At 47.1% G+C, this 17306-nt stretch overlaps 1 protein-coding gene across 1 annotated transcript in view; it reads left to right on the top strand.

The window, feature by feature from the left end:
* The first annotated feature begins 4372 nt into the window (after positions 1 to 4372).
* The window catches only part of F2RL1 (F2R like trypsin receptor 1), a 26172-nt gene continuing 13238 nt past the window's right edge, over positions 4373 to 17306 (top strand). The window contains exon 1 of the mRNA XM_032157010.1: positions 4373 to 4604. Coding sequence (XP_032012901.1) covers positions 4523 to 4604 — 82 coding nt within the window. The 5' untranslated portion in view covers positions 4373 to 4522. The remainder of the gene's footprint in view (positions 4605 to 17306) is intronic.

The following is a 17306-nucleotide window of genomic DNA, read 5'->3' as shown; positions in this document are numbered from 1 at the left end:
ACCACATATGGCTAAATTCTTTTGTATTTTTAGTAGAGACGGGGTTTGGCCATGTTGGCCAGGCTGGTCTCAAACTCCTGATCTCAGGTGATTTGCCTGCCTCGGCCTCCCAAAGTGCTAGGATTACAGGCGTGAGCCATTGCACCCAGCCTAATTTTCATTTTATCATTTTAATTTTTTTTTTTTTTTGAGACAGAGTCTTGCTCTGTTGCCCAGGCTGGAGTGCAGTGGCACAATCTCTGGTCACTGCAACCTCCGCCTCCAGGACGCAAGTGATTCTCCTGCCTCAGCCTCCGGAGTAGCTGGGATTACAGGCCTGTGCCACCATGTCTGGCTAATTTTTAGTAGAGATGGGGTTTCACCATGTTGGCCAGGCTGGTCTCGAACTCCTGACCTCAAGTGATCTGCCTGCTTTGGCTTCCCAAAGTGCTGGGATTACAGGTGTGAGCCAGTGTGCCTGGCCAAATAATTTTAATTTTTTAGAGACAGGGTCTCACTTGATTGCTCAGGCTAGAGTGCAGTGGCACAATCATAGCTCACTGCAGCCTGGAACTCCTGGGCTTAAGTGATCCCTCTGCCCAGCCACCTGCCTAGCTGGGAGTACAGGTGCATACAACCACCCCTGGGCAATTTTTTGTAGAAATAGAGTCTCAATATATTGCCCAGGCTGGTCTCAAACTCCTGGGCTCAACCAATCCTTCTGCCTTGGCCTCCCAGATTTCTGGGATTATAAGCATGAGCCACTGCACCCAGCCTGACTCCAAGACTTGATTTGAGCAATTGGAAGGATGGAGTTGTAATTTAAGGAGAGGGGTAAGACTGTGAAAAGGGTGGTGGAGGTGTAATGAATCAGGAATTTAGTTTTGGACTTAATGCTTGATATGCCTGTAGAAACATCCAACGGGGGATTTTGAATAGCTAGATGAATACGCTGTATGTCTGGACTGGGGAAATCAGGAGTAGAAATAGAAATTTGGGAGCTGTCAACATTTAGATTGTATTTAAAACCATGGGAGTGAATGAGGTCACGAAAGGAATGAGTGTATACTTTGAGAAGAAAAGAAGTCTGCTGGGCGCAGTGGCTCATGCCTGTAATCCCAACACTTTGGGAAGCCAAGGTGGGAGGATTGCTTGAGCCCAAGTGTTCAAGACCAGCCTAGGCAACATAGTGAGACCCTGTCTCTACAAGAAATAAAAAAGTATTAGCCAGGCCTGGTGGTGTGTGCCTGTAGTCCCAGCTACTCAGGGCCTGAGGTGAGAGGATTGCTTAAGCCGGGGAGGTTGAGGCTGCAGTGAGCCATGATTGTGCCACTGCACTCCAGCCTGGGCAGCAGAGTAAAATCCTGTCTCAAAAAAAAAAAAAAAAAAAAAGAAAAAAGAAAGAAAGAAAGAAAAGAAGTCCAAAGACTAAGCTAGGGGCACTCACTCCAGTATATAGTGGTCAGGAGGGTAGGTGGGAACTAGCAAAGAACCCACTTCTGAGTTGCTAATGCGGCAGATGGAGAATCAAGAGAAGAGCGGGCCTGGAAGCCAAGTGAATAGAGCATTCCAGAAAGAGGGAGAAATCAATTGTGTCCAATTTTACAGCTAGGCTGAGTAACTGAGAAAGGACTGAAAGAGGACCATAGGACCTACCATGTGGATGTCATTACTAACCTTGTCCAGAGTGAGTGCTCAATGAATCAGTGAATAAATGAGTGTAACTTTCTCCAGCTATATTTGATCAGGACCCAGTAACCTGGGGACTTTGTTTCTCCAGGAAGGGTTTGATAAATTATTTGAATGAAATACCTTTTCCCTCAGTGTCTAAACCCCTCTTTGGAATTGCAGGTGGTGGAAGATTGCAGAAGGTTCCTAATCTCTGGAAGCCAGGCAGTCTGGAGTTGCCTGTGGTCATTTCTTTGCACTGTTCCACACAGCCATACAATACTCCAATCCCTTCAGGGCGAAGGAGTCATCAACACCTGAAAAACAAATACTATACTCCCAAAATTACAGAAAAACACCTGCAAACTGACTCAAGTGAGTGTAGTTCATTTAGGCAGGCTGGGGGAAGAAACCACATTTTTGAGATAATTAACTCATACCATTGTTCAATAAAATCTTTTACTGGAAATTGTGATGATTCAAGGCATATTCCCATAAAATACAGTGAAAAGTTAAATCGAAAGTAGCTGGACCCTGATGTGTTGTTCTCTGAAAGAGGAAGATTCCACCTTAAAGGCAGTCATTCTATAGCAGTTCCCATTTCTTAGGTGCTTACTATATACCAGAAACGGTACTAAGAAGTGCTTTATGGACATTTAGCAAAGTGAATCCTCACAACCACCCTATGAGAGAGGTACTAGTATCATTCCCAGATGATAGATGTAATATTAATAAGCTACAGATGAAATGGATGCTTGAAAAGTTTGAAGGGACATCTTAGGAATCAGTTATCTCCCCTGGGGAGGGACCTTCAGGAATGGCCTGATCCCTATCAGGAGAACTGTCCACTGTTCAGGATGTCAAAGGTTCCTGTTCTGCTTCTAGAAGTCAGCTTTTCCTGGGAGGAAAAGTGGGCATGGGCTGAGGTGAGAGCTGGGGTGCAGGTGGAGTATGAAGACTCCTCAGAGAAAGGAAATAAACAAAAAATATTTATTGAGCTTCTACCATGTATCAAACCCAATCACTAGTCACTATTTTATCCTCAGACACCTTTAAACCTTTAAACCACACGTGTGTGTGTGTATATATATTATAATAACTTAAAGTTTAGAGAGGATAAGTAAACTTGGGATCACACAGATGTCAACAAGGGGAGAAGCCTGTCCAGGTGTGGTGGCTCATTCCTGTAATCCCAGCACTTTGGGAGGCTGAGTGGGGAGGATCACATGAAGCCAGGAGTTCCAGACCAGACTGGACAAGATAGGGAGACCCCACTTCTATTTTCTAATACAAATTAAAAAATAAAGAATTTCTTTATACATTGAGCTGAAATTAAACCCCACTGTGGCTTCCACCAATTTTTGCTCTCTGGAGCAACTCAAAACACATCTAAATCCTCTTCTACAAGCAAATCCTTTAAATATTCGAAAACACCTATGTCGTCTCTCTTCTGTGCTCTTCCGGTACCAATAGTTTAAATGGGTAACAGTAGACTTTGTTTTATTCGATCTTTTAAAAAGCAAATAAAAAGACATGCCGGGCGCGGTGGCTCACGCCTGTATTCGCAGCACTTTGGGAGGCGGAGGCGGGCTGATCACGAGGTCAGGAGTTCGAGACTAGCCTGACCAACATGGTGAAACCCTGCCTCTACTAAAAGTACAAAAATTAGCCTGATGTGGTGGTGCACGCCTGTAACCCCAGCTACTCGGGAGCCTGCGGCCAGAGAATTGCTTGAACTCAGGAGGCGAAGTTTGCAGTGAGCCGAGATCACGCCACTGCACTCCAGCCTGGGAGACAGAGCGAGACTCCGTCTCAAAAAAAAAAAAAAAAGTAAGACATTACCAATATGATGCCAGCCCTCATACACTCATCCCAAACCCCATACTTCTCTTCTCCCACCCCTTCTATCTGCTTATGTATTTATTTAGCCTATGGGATCCCAACGCAGAGGAGCCCTGGTGGACGCATTTATAGTGCAGCGATGAATAGAAGACAGTGACAGTCTCATATTAGAGTTGAAATGTGACAAACGTTTATACACTGTGTTTATAAGCCGTGTAACTCTGGCCAATTTATCTAGTCTTTCTAAGCTCACTTTCCCCGTCTGTAAAATGGGAAGAATAATCAAGCGCTGGTTGTTATGGGGATTAAGCAAGATAATTCTCTGAAGCTTTGGCACTTGGCGCTGAAAGTAGCCATTCCATGTCTTCTTTCCCTGCTCCACTTCACCCTTCCCTCCGCCCGCCCCGCCCCTTGTGCTCCCCACCGCTTTCGTGATGTCCGCAGCTGCCCACCTGCCTCTACAATATACAACGCATCCCTCCTCCTGCAGGGTCCACCGCACCGGGAAGCCCTGTCTGTATCAGTTACCAACCACAACTGCAGTGAGTTCGGATGGTGGCTTTCCCACAGTCAGGAAAGCCGAGGGAGACCGACGACCCGCTTCTCTAGGAGTAAGTAAAGGTTAAAGGTAGTTCGCGGCGAGCCTAGGTCGGGATTAACCCGTGGTCCCAGCGCTCCTGCTATTTGCATTCCAAAGCAGACGCCTCAGGCGTTCAACCCCGCCCGCAGGCTGTTCCCGCAGTCTAGGGGACCTGGCGCGCGTCCAAGAGAGCGGGGGGCGCAGCTGCGCAGGGCAGGTGGCCGGGGGCGGGGCCACGGCGCGCGTTCCGGTCCCGGGGCGTGGCCTCCCGCAGGTGAGTCCTGCTGCGCCTTCGGTTTCCCGGAAACCTAACCCGCCCTGGGGAGGCGCGCAGAGGCTCCGATTCGGGGCAGGTGAGAGGCTGACTTCCTCTGGGTGCGTCCAGAGGAGCTCTGAGTTTCGAATCGGTGGCGGCGGATTCCCCGCGCTTCCGGCGTCGGGGCTTCGAGGAGGATGCGGAGCCCCAGCGCGGCGTGGCTGCTGGGGGCCGCCATCCTGCTGGCAGCCTCTGTTTCCTGCAGTGGCACCATCCAAGGTGAGAAACCTGGCCAAGGAGGGCTCTTATCGCTTAGGAGCTAGGGTCCTGGGCACGCTGGGCAGAAGGTGGGATCCGGGCAGGTGCGCGAAGGGTGTTCTGCTGCCGGCACCTATCTCTACGAATCCCTTAGCCTCCCCTTGATGGTTTTGATGGGAGGTCTCTGCGCCAAGGAGGCACCCAGGTGGGACATGCGGGAGCAGCTGAAGTCAGCAGAGCCCGGCAGAGGCAGAGATTTCCCCAAAGACCCCACTTCCCGTGGAGGCTGTCATGCTGGGCACCTCCAGGCCCCAGCGTGGGTTCAGGGAAAGGGAGGGAAGGAAGGAGTAGCTGTGTCTAAAGGGTACCCAGAGGACCTAGCCCCCTCCCCGGGCTTGGTTGCTTTGTAAACACTAAGTCATTAAGAGCTTTTTGCCAACTCCGGAGACTTCCTCCGCTGGCCCCGCGGGGCCGGTGGAGTTAGCGAGCTGATTGCGCAGGGCAGGGCGGAGTGGGTGGGAACCCGCGGCCCGGGAGCCTTCTACGTTGTTTTTTGCGTCCCTCTCCAACTACTGGAAGCCTTTCTTCGGGTTCTGCCCCCTGCGTTCGAGACCCACCCGGGGCCCGCTGCTCCTGGCACCCACAGTGGAAGGCCCGGGGTGTCAGGGCTGGTCCCTGATGGGTTCTGGTGGTAATGAGCGCTCAGGCCCGTTGGGCGACACGAGGATTTACGAGCGGAGCTTTTTGGATCCTGCCTTATATTTGACCAGTTGACCCTCTGGGCCTGGGGTTCCGGGACTTTCCTAGTGTGCCACCAGGAGCGGCCACTGGCTGCCACCCAGGTCTGCAGGCCGGAGGCTGGCCGCCCTGGGAACAGAGCAGCACTTGCGCCCGGCCGTCGCGTTCCTTGGGTGTGCTGCTCCGGGTGTGCTCGAACTTGTATTGCTGGGAATGTGTTCTTCCGCGCCCAGCAGGCCTCGCTGTGGCCGTGGGGAATATTTGACCTGCGATCGCGCCACTGTGATCCTAACCGAGGCTCCGCTGCTGTTTGGGCAGCCTGGGTAGCAAAGGGAGGTTTTAATTTCCCTCAGAAATGTGCATTTCTCACTTTTATCCTCCTCTTCATAAAGACGAAGTAAAAGAGCAAGTCACAGTGGGTTGGAATTAGACGGAAGAATGTGATTCTTTTCCCTCTGCAGTTAGGGAAAAGGGTGTTAATGGTGTAAGCTTGAAAACTGTGCACCGCTGGTATTTTTTTTTTATTAATCAGCATCAGAACAAAGGCATTTCGTTCTAGGAAGTATTGAAAACTGTAATGAACACCTCCTCTGTGTCCTTTAAAGTTGGAAACTTAAAATTCAGGAGCAAAGGTTAGTATGTGCAAACTTTAAAAAAAATGCATGTTGGTATAGATGATTCAACATCTTTATGATTCAGAGGTCCCTGTAGGAAGCATGCCCGATTATTTGGCTTGTTCTTGTTTACTCCTCTCGGTGGGGGATTGGGAGATCCCTGGATTATAAGGCGAACTTGATTTAACAATAAGGAAAAATCAGGTTACTTGTTAACTACAGCCACTTAATATTGCACCTTGTTCCTCATCCTCCCCCCACCATACTTTTATTCCCTTGCAGGGTAACTTTCCCAAAGGGTTATTGAAGTAACACTGACAATTGATTTAGGGAGATGGAGCTTTCCTCCCACCTTAAAACTAAATTGATTTTAATAAGAAATACAGGCCGGGCGCGGTGGCTCACGCTTGTAATCCCAGCACTTTGGGAGGCCGAGGCGGGCGGATCACGAGGTCAGGAGATCGAGACCACGGTGAAACCCCGTCTCTACTAAAAATACAAAAAATTAGCCGGGCGTGGTGGCGGGCGCCTGTAGTCCCAGCTACTCGGAGAGGCTGAGGCAGGAGAATGGCGTGAACTCGGGAGGCGGAGCTTGCAGTGAGCCGAGATTGCGCCACTGCACTCCAGCCTGGGTGACAGAGCGAGACTCCGTCTCAAAAAAAAAAAAAAGAAATACAGTGTCAGCAAAGCTTTTCTGCCCTCAGGGTAGGTCTTTGCTCACTCCCTTTTAGCCGGTCCTTCTGTGTGCCCCTCAGGTGGCTGCAGGGCCGATTTGGGGTTTGATTTTCTTCCCAAAGCCTCACTCCAAAAGACTGCCTCATAGAAAGGAACTCAGCCAAGATCACAACCTTCTCAGGGTATAGGTGAGGGACACTGAATTGGGGAGGAGGCAAGGCAAGGAAAACACTTGGAAATCACCGCTCCTCTTTCCCCTCACAATAGTAATTGATAATTATTTAAGTAAATATGCTTCGTTAATTCCTGGAGGCAGGGGGCCCTACCATCCTTTCCATCACGTCTAGCATAGTCTCATCACCTACGGGACCTCAGTAAATAGCAAATGAATGAAGTGAGGAGTCTTGCCCAGAGTATCCTGGCTGGTCCATGTGGTGTTCATTTCAGTCAGCTTCTCTCTGCCACTTACTTATTTTTTTCCACCATGTTACAGGCCTAGGTCATTCCATTTATCTTTTGGAGCCTGGAACTTCTGTTTTCTTTTTTTTTTTTTGAGAATGGAGTCTTGCTGTGTCGCCCAGGCTGGAGTGCAGTGGCGCAGTCTCCGCTCACTGCAGGCTCCGCCTCCCGGGTTCACGCCATTCTCCTGCCTCAGCCTCTCCGAGTAGCTGGGACTACAGGCGCCCGCCACCACGCCCGGCTAATTTTTTGTATTTTTAGTAGAGACAGGGTTTCACCGTGGTCTCATCTCCTGACCTCGTGATCCGCCCGCCTCGGCCTCCCAAAGTGCTGGGATTACAGGCGTGAGCCACCCCGCCCGGCCTTCTGTTTTCTTTATAATTGGTTTGGTGTTTTTTTGTTTTTGTTTTTGTTTTTTTTTTTTTTGACTCTCATTCTGTTGCCCAGGCTTGAATGCAGTGGTGCGATTTTGGCTCATTGCAACCTCCACCTCTCCCGGGCTCAAGGAAGTCTCCTGCCTCAGCCTCCCGAGTAGCGGGAACTACAGGCGCGCACCGCCACCCCCAGCTAATGTTTTTTAGACTGAATCTCACTCTGTCGCCCAGGCTGGAGCGCAGTGGCGTGATCTCGGCCCACTGAAACCTCCACCTCCTGGGTTCAAGCAATTCTTCTGTCTCAACCTCCCGAGTAGCTGGGACTACAGGCACCCGCCACCACACCCAGCTAATTTTTGTATTTTTAGTAGAGACAGGGTTTCACCATATTGGTCAGGCTGATCTCAAACTCCTGACCTCAGGTGATCCACCTGCTTTCAGCCTCCCAAAGTGCTAGGATTACAGGCATGAGCTACTGCGCCCTACTATAATTGTTTTTTTAATTATAAAAACAATATGTGATCACTCTAGGGAAAAATGAGCCAAAACAAAACTTTCAATTAAATCACCCTGAACTTCAGTACCAAAGTAGCCACTGCTAATATTTCGGCTTATATATTTTCCCACTCTTTTTTTTTTTTTTTTTTCCGAGACGGAGTCTCGCTCTGTCGCCCAGACTGGAGTACAGTGGCGCATTCTCGGCTCACTGCAAGCCCCGCCTCCCGGGTTCACGCCATTCTCCTGCCTCAGCCTCTCCGAGTAGCTGGGACTACAGGCGCCCGCCACCATGCCCGGCTAATTTTTTGTATTTTTAGTAGAGACAGGGTTTCACCGTGGTCTCGATCTCCTGACCTCGTGATCCGCCCGCCTCGGCCTCCCAAAGTGCTGGGATTACAAGCGTGAGCCACTGCGCCCGGCCCACTCTTTATTACATCCATGCACAAAATATGTATTCACAAATACAGAAGATATGTTTGTGCAAGTATGGGATTATATAAGCAGATCAGTATCACGTCAATACATATAAAACATTTTTAATGACTCCAAAATGTTACAGGAGGATGCATCAATTTTAAAATTAGTCCTCTGTTGATAGACATGTGGTATTTCCAATTTTTTTCCCCCCTGAGATGGAATCTCGCTCTGTTGCCCAGGCTGTAGTGCAGTGGCACGATCTCGGCTCACTGCAACCTCTGCCTCCCAGGTTCAAGTGATTCTCATGCCTCAGCCTCTGGAGTAGCTGGGACTACAGGCACACACCACCACACCCAACTAATTTTTGTGTTTTTGATATAAACGGGGTTTCGCCATGTTGGCCAGGCTGATCTCGAACTCCTGACCTCAAGTGATCCACCTGCCTCAGCCTCCCATAGTGCTGGGATTATAGGCATGAGCCACCGTGCTTGGCCAAAGTTTTGTAACATGACAGAACACTGCAATGAACTGGAAGATAGGACTTTAAATTTGATCCTTTTGCTTGCTTTGTAGTTACTAAATAACCTTGATAGATGATGTTTTAGTAAATCTGTATTTGACTTTCTTATGGTTTTATTAGCTTGGCAAGTGTTGAAGTAAACAGTTCATTCTGAAAGAACACTTGTGAAAATGTACTAAAAGTTTAGCTAGGGAGGGGCACCCCACAATTGAAATCTTTATTTTTCAGTCTGTGCTCCCAAAGATTGGGAGCAAAAAAGAACATTTGGGGTGAGGGGATCATAGAGAAGAGAGGGTGAAAGGAAGAGAGTTAATGCAAGTAACGTACTTGTTTTACACTTGGTTTGATGGGGAGGTTGGGCCACAAGAGGAGTATACTTAAAATAAAAATTAAATTAAAAGTTTTAGGCCTGGCGCAGTGGCTCACGCCTGTAATCCCAGCACTTTGCAACTCAAGGCGGGCGGATCACAAGGTCAGGAGATCAAGACCATCCTGGCTAACACGGTGAAACCCTGTCTCTACTAAAAATACAAAAAATTAGCCGGGCGTGGTGGTGGGTGCCTGTAGTCCCAGCTACTTGGGAGGCTGAGGCAGGAGAATGGCGTGAACCCGGGAGGTGGAGCTTGCAGTGAGCTGAGATTGTGTCTCTGCACTCCAGCCTGGGCGACAGAGTGAGACTCCGTCTCCAAAAAAAAAAAAAAACTTTTACATGCAGATTTTCCCAAAATTGTGTAAATCAGAAGGGTCTAAAAAAAAAAGTGAAAATCTCTCATTCTTTCTGGTCTCCAATCTCAGCACAACTTCTCGGGTTTTGTTTGTCTGTTTGTTTGTTTTGAGATGGAGTCTCGCTGTGTCGCCCAGGCTGGAGTGCAGTGATGGGATCTCAGCTCACTGCAAACCGCGCCTTCCAGGTTGAAGTGATTCTCCTGCCTCAGCCTCTCAAGTAGCTGGGATTACAGATGCGTGCCAACACCTCTGGCTAATTCTTGCATTTTTAGTAAAGCCAGAATTTTGCCATGTTGGCAAGGTCTTGAACTCCTGACCTCAAGTGATCCGCCCGCCTTGGCCTCCCAAAGTGCTGGGATTACAGGCGTGAGTCACTGTGCCTGGCCATCAGCTCAACTTCTCTATGCACAAATGATTTATAGGAATAGGAGCATACTGTACCGTACATACTGTGCTATGATTTATCTTTTTTACCTAATCTATTCATTGTCAGGGTATAGAATTCTGTACAAACTTTTTTTTTTTTTGAGATGGAGTCTTGCTCTGTCACCCAGGGTGGAGTGCAGGGGTGCTATCTCAGCTCACTGCACTGCAAGCTCTGCCTCCTGGATTCATGCCATTCTCCTGCCTCAGCCTCCCGAGTAGCTGGGACTACAGGTGCCCGCCACCACGCCCGGCTAATTTTTTGTATTTTTAGTAGAGACAGGGTTTCACCGTGTTAGCCAGGATGGTCTCGATCTCCTGACCTCGTGATCCGCTCACCTCAGCCTCCCAAAGTGCTGGGATTACAGGCGTCAGCCACCGTGCCGGCCCTGTACAAACTTCTATAGGGGGTAATTGAACTAGTCCTCCCCACCGCACCCCCTCCCCCTTTTGTTTTTTTTTTAAAGAGACTGGGTCTGGCTGTCACCCAAGCTGGAGTGCAGTGGCAGGATCATAGCTCACCCCCAGCTAATTTTTTTTTTAGACGGAGCTCCCAAGTAGCTGGGGCTATGGCTAGGTTGCCACTATGCCTGGCCTGAACTATTCCCCTCTTCCCACCCACCCCCCAATCCCAGATGAAGTCTTGCTCTGTCACCCAGGCTGGAGTGCAGTGGTGTGATCTCAGCTCACTGCAACCTCCGCCTCCTAGGTTCAAGCCATTCTCCTGCCTCAGCCTCCCAAGTAGCTGGGATTACAGGTGCCCGCCACCACACCCAGCTAATTATTGTATTTTTAGTAGAGATGGGGTTTCACCATGTGGGCCAGGCTGATCTCAAACTCCTGATCTCATGATCCACCCGCCTTAGCCTCCCAAAGTGCTGGGATTACAGGCGTGAGCCAGCGCGCCAGGCCCTGAACTACTCCCGTTTTTAATAGATGTTGAAATTAACATCTTTGTTTTACTATGCTAGACAATGTTCCAGTGAATATTCTTGTACATACAATAGCTTTGTGCACTTTAGCTGGTAGGTGCAGGGCAAATTCCTAGAAGTAAATTGCTAGGTCATATGGCAAATACATTTAAAATTTTGATACGTTTTGCCAAATTACCCACCGAAAATATTATACCAATTTATACTCCTTTGAGATACAAAATTCAAATAATATAGAGAGGTGTAAAATAAAAAGTTCTCTTGTCCCCAGCTATTCTACTCCACAGAGCCAGCCACTTTTTATTGTTTGGTGGATATCCTTCTAGACTTCAGATTTTGCAAATTGTACATTATAATTTTTTTTTTTTTTTGAGACGGAGTCTCGCTCTGTTGCCAGGCTGAAGTGCAGTGGCGTGATCTTGGCTCACTGCAACCTCTACCTTCCAGGTTCAAGCGATTCTCCTACCTCAGCCTGCGGAGTAGCTGGGACTATAGGCGCGCGCCACTACGCTTAGCTAATTTTTGTATTTTTTAGTAGAGATGGGGTTTCACCATGTTGGCCAGGATGGTCTTGATCTCTTGATCTTGGGATCTGCCCGCCTCGACCTCCCAAAGTGCTGGGATTACAGGCCTGAGCCACCGTGCCCGGCCAGTTTCTTTTTTCAATTGACTGTATATTGTGGCTGTTTTTCCATTTCAATATTATTGGCTAGTACCCTTAGTGGTAGGGACTATGTTAGGGACATGCTAAGTTAGGAATAGGAATAAGGAGCTTTTTGTCTGTAACTGAGTGGGGGATGCTGCCTTGAGCATCCGTGAGTGTGTATTTTCACACACTTGGGCAATAATTGTTTATTATAGGGCCGGGCGCGGTGGCTCACGCTTGTAATCCCAGCACTTTGGGAGGCCGAGGCGGGCGGATCACAAGGTCAGGAGATCGAGACCACGGTGAAACCCCGTCTCTGCTAAAAATACAAAAAAATTAGCCGGGCGTGGTGGCGGGCGCCTGTAGTCCCAGCTACTCGGAGAGGCTGAGGCAGGAGAATGGCGTGAACCCGGGAGGCGGAGCTTGCAGTGAGCCGAGATTGCGCCACTGCACTCCAGCCTGGGCGACAGAGCGAGACTCCATCTCAAAAAAAAAAAAATAATAATAATTGTTTATTATAGCCCTAGAAATGGGAATGTAATTGTAGCCAGGCACTTTGTGTTTAAACTTCATTTGTGCATTTAGTCTCTCCTCAACTCTGTGAAATAGAAATGATTTTACCTGGTTAACAATTGGGAGCTGGGATAGCATCGGTTCTCTAGACAAGCTCTGTGAGTTTTGGTGAGTGGTAAGGACACTGTACAGAGTCAGAGCCGATGCACTGGGCTGAAAGGGCTTCAGGGACCTTTGAGTAGCGTCTTGACATTTACCAGTGTTATAGAACAGTTAATACCAGCAATAGTTTTGATGGAGACCATTAAAGGTTATATGTTGAAATATTCTTTTTTTTTTTTTTGAGACGGAGTCTCGCTCTGTCTCCCAGGCTGGAGTGCAGTGGCGCAATCTCGGCTCACTGCAAGCTCCGCCTCCCGGGTTCACGCCATTCTCCTGCCTCAGCCTCTCCGAGTAGCTGGGACTACAGGCGCCCGCCACCACGCCTGGCTAATTTTTTTGTATTTTTAGTAGAGACGGGGTTTCACCGTGGTCTCGATCTCCTGACCTCGTGATCCGCCCGCCTCGGCCTCCTAAAGTGCTGGGATTACAAGCGTGAGCCACCGCGCCCGGCTATATGTTGAAATATTCTAAGAAAAAGTTCCTTTTTTAAAAAAAATTGTTATATTGCCATTCCTTGCTCCTTTTTTGTCTTTATTTTAGCATTCTTATTTAAAACAGATTTTGAGCACTCTTTATGTGAGCTTTCCTGACTTGGTACATACATGCTTATTTTTATGGAGAATTTTAATCTTATAGAAGTATACTATTATAGTGAATTAAGTGTACCCACCACTCCACTTCAATAATTATTAACTGTTGGCTAATCTTGTTTCATCTATTCCCTAACCCACCTCCCAACCCTCCTCTCTGTTATTTCTTTTTTTTTTTTTTTTTTTTTTTTGAGGCGGATTCTCGCTCTGTCGCCCAGGCTGGAGTGCAGTGGCGCAATCTCGGCTCACTGCAAGCTCCACCTCCCGGGTTCACGCCATTCTCCTGCCTCAGCCTCTCCGAGTAGCTGGGACTACAGGCGCCCGCCACCACGCCCGGCTAATTTTTTGTATTTTTAGTAGAGACGGGGTTTCACCGTGGTCTCGATCTCCTGACCTCGTGATCCGCCCGCCTCAGCCTCCCAAAGTGCTGGGATTACAAGCGTGAGCCACCGCGCCCGGCTCTGTTATTTCTTTTCTGTTTTTTTCCCTTTCCTATGATGCCGAGCCTGTGTGTTTTTTTTAACAGCTTTACCAAGAATTCCATATCAGATAATTCGCACACCATACAATTCACCCCTTTAAACTGTACAATTTAGTGGCTTTTAGTGTATTCATAGAATTATTCAACCATTACTACAAACAATTTTAGAACATTTTTATTACCCTGGAAGAAACACCTTGGCTGTCATTCACCAATCTTCTGGTCTCAGCCCTTGGCAAACACTAAATCTACTTTCTATTTATGGATTTGCCTATTGTAGACATTTGATAGAAATGGGATAATATGTTGTCCTCTGTGACTGGCTTCTTTCACTTAGCATAATCTTTTGAAGAATTCATCCATGTATCTATGTATGAGTACTTTTTTTTTTTTTTTTGATACAGAGTCTTGTTCTGTCACCCAGGCTGGAGTGCAGTGGTGCGATCTCTGCAACCTTTGCCTCTGGTTTCAAGTAATTCTCCTGCCTCAGCCTCCTGAGTAGCTGGGACTGCGGGCCCCCACCACCACCTCTGGCTAATTTTTGTATTTTTAGTAGAGACCGGGTTTCACCATGTTTGCCAGGCTGGTATTGAGTGCCTGACCTCAGATGATCTGCCTGCCTCAGCCTCCCAAGTACTTCATGTTTGAAAACAGCCAAATAATATTCCATTGTATGGATATACTGGTTTTTATTTCTATTCAATTGTTGACATTTGGATTGTTTCCACTTTTTTTTTTCTTTTTTTGAGACAGGGTCCTGCTCTGTTGCCCAGGCTGGAGTGCAGTGGTATGATCTCTGACCTCCTAGGTTCAAGCTATCCTCCCACCTCAGCCTCCCTAGTAGCTGGGACTACAAGTGTGCACCACTATGCCTGGCTAATTTTTTAAAATGTTTGTAGAGATGGGGTTCTGCCCTGTTGCCCAGGCTTGTCTCAAATTCTTGGCCTCAAGGACTTTTCCCATCTCATCCTCCCAAAGTGATAGGATTACATGTGAGCACCACTGTGCCCAGCCCACTTGTTGACTATTACAAATAATGCTGCTATGAACATTTGTGTACAGGTTTTTGTGTGGACTCCTGCATACCTAGGAGTGGAGTTACTGGATCATATAGTAACTCCTTTTTTTTTTTTTTGAGACGGAGTCATGGTCTGTTGCCCAGGGTGCAATGGCACAGTCTAGGCTCACTGCAACCTCTGCCTCCCAGGTTCAAATGATTCTCCCGTCTCAGCTTCCCAAGTCATTGGGACTATAGGCGTGTGCCACCACACCCAGCTAATTTTTGTATTTTTAGTAGAGATGGGGTTTCACCATGTTAGCCAGGCTGGCTCAAACCCCCGACCTCGTGATCTGCCTGCCTCGGCCTCCCAAATTGCTGGGATTACAGGCGTGAGCCACTGCGTCCGGCCATATAGTAACTCTTTAACCAGTTGAGGAACTGCCAGATGATTTCCCACAATAACTGTACCTTTTATTTTATTTGTTTTATTTATTTTAAATAGACATGGTTTCACTCTGTCACCCAGGCTGGAGTGCAATGGCGTGCTCTTGGCCAACTGCAATCTGTGCCTTCCGGTTCAAATGATTCTCCCTCCCAAGTTGCTGGGATTACAGGTATATGCCACCAAGCCTGGCTAATTTTTGTATTTTTAGTACAAATGGGGTTTCACCATGTTGGCCAGGCTGGTCTCGAACTCCTGACCTCAGGTGATCCACCCACCTCGGCCTCCCATAGTGCTGGGATTAGGGGTGTGAGCTACTCTGCCCAGCCGTGCACCATTTTGTATTTCTACCAGCAGTGTCTGAGGGTTTCAATTCCTGTGGTTGTGAAATAAATCTCAGATATAATTTCATCCTAAAATATTTTAGAATGTATTAATAAAGTATGAGGGATTTCTTTTTTTTTTTTTTTTTTTTTTTGAGACGGAGTCTCGCTCTCTCACCCAGGCTGGAGTGCAGTGGCGCGATCTCGGCTCACTGCAAGCTCCGCCTCCCGGGTTCACGCCATTCTCCTGCCTCAGCCTCTCCGAGTAGCTGGGACTACAGGCGCCCGCCACCACGCCCGGCTAATTTTTTGTATTTTTAGTAGAGACGGGGTTTCACCGCGGTCTCGATCTCCTGACCTCGTGATCCACCCGCCTCGGCCTCCCAAAGTGCTAGGATTACAAGCGTGAGCCACCGCGCCCAGCCGAGGGATTTCTTTTTCAAATATAAACATAATGCCATTATAGTATCTACTAACATTAATTTTTAATATAATCAAATATTCAGTCAGTATTCAAATTTCTTTCTTTTTTTTTTTTTTTTTAATAGAGACGGGGGCCTCACTCTGTCACCCCGAGTGGAGTGCAGTGGCGCAATCTCACTGAATCATTGAACTCCTGGTCTCAAGTGATCCTCCCGTTTCAACTTTCCAAGTAGCCAGGACTACAAGTGTGCACCACCATGCCTGGCTAATTTTTTTTTTTTTTTAATTTTTTGTAGAGAACAGGGTCTTGCTATGTTGGCCAGGCTGGTCTCAAACTCTTGGCCTCAAGCAGTCCTTCCACGTCAGCCTTGCAAAGCACTGGGATTATAGGCATGAACAACTGTGCCTGGCTTTGTGTTCAAATTTCTAATTGTCTTATAAATGTTATTTTAGGCCAGGTGCAGTAGCTCATGCCTGTAATTCCAGCACTTTGGGAGGCTCAGGTGGGCAGATTACTTGAGATCAGGAGTTCGAGACCAGCTTGACCAACATGGTGAAACCCCATCTGTACTAAAAATACAAAAATTAGCTGGGTGTAGTGGTGTGCATCTGTAATCCCAGCTACTTGGGAGGCTGAGGCAGGAGAATTGCTTGAACCTGGGAGACAGAGCTTGCAGTGAACCAAGATTGCACCACTACACTCCAGCCTGGGCGACAGAGTGAGACTCCATCTCAAAAAAAAAAAGTTATTTTTATGGTTTGTTTGAATCAGGATTCAAACAAGGTACACACATTATATGACTGATACTTCTTTTAAATCTTCTACTCTATAAATTTCACCTCTGCACCTTTTTTTTTTTTTTTTCTTCTTCTTCTTCTTCTTTTTTTTTTTTTAAGAGATGGCATTTTGCTATGTTGCCCAGGCTGGTCTTGAACTCCTGGTCTCAATCAATCCTCCTGCTTTGGCCTCCCAAAGTGCTGGGTATTGAAGGCATGAGGCACTGTCCGTGGCTCTTTCTTTTTTTGCCTTATAATTTATATTTTGTAAAAAACAGGTCCTTTATCCTGTAGCAGTTCCCAGAGTCTCGATTTTACTGACTACATTCGTGGTGTTGTTTAACACTTTGCCCCCTTCATTTCCATTAATTTGGTGTTGGATAAATTCCACAATAACTGCACCAGTTGCTCAGTCTATAACACTAATCAAGCACTGAATCCAACACCAAATTAATTTCCAGTGTGTTACTTTCTAATTGTTACGTACGTTGTCATTCTAAGTTAAGTGGCCTGTGAAATCAATGTTAAAGAATAATAACTGGCTTTTTATAACAATGGAACAGAATACAATAGAAAGTATCAGTGCACCCTATGTAATAGGAATAATTATTATTTTGTGAAACTTTTTTCCACCATAGATATGTGTATTGGGAACTGGGTTACTGTGTAGAACATGGTTCTTAGGGGTTATGGTCAAATATTTGAAGAACACTGTAATATGTAGGAATTTTTTTTAATTTAAAAACAACATACGTTCTTTTTGAAGAATTATATAAAAAAAATAGAACCACTAGAAATAGGACTATCCTAGGCATTTTAGTTTCTTGTGGCTACCATAACAAATTGCCATAAACTGATGATGTAAAACAACACATTTATTCTGTCAGTTCTGGAGACCAGAAGTCTGAAATCAAGGAATTGGGGCCACACGCTCTCCAAAAGCTCTAAGGGAGAGTCCATTCCTTGCCTTTTCCAGTGTGCAGTGGCTGC

Source organism: Hylobates moloch, unplaced genomic scaffold, assembly GCF_009828535.3.
Source record: "Hylobates moloch isolate HMO894 unplaced genomic scaffold, HMol_V3 SCAFFOLD_6, whole genome shotgun sequence".
NCBI lineage: Eukaryota > Metazoa > Chordata > Mammalia > Primates > Hylobatidae > Hylobates > Hylobates moloch.
Note: the sequence above shows the minus strand (reverse complement) of the source record. Positions and strands in the feature narration are given on the sequence as shown.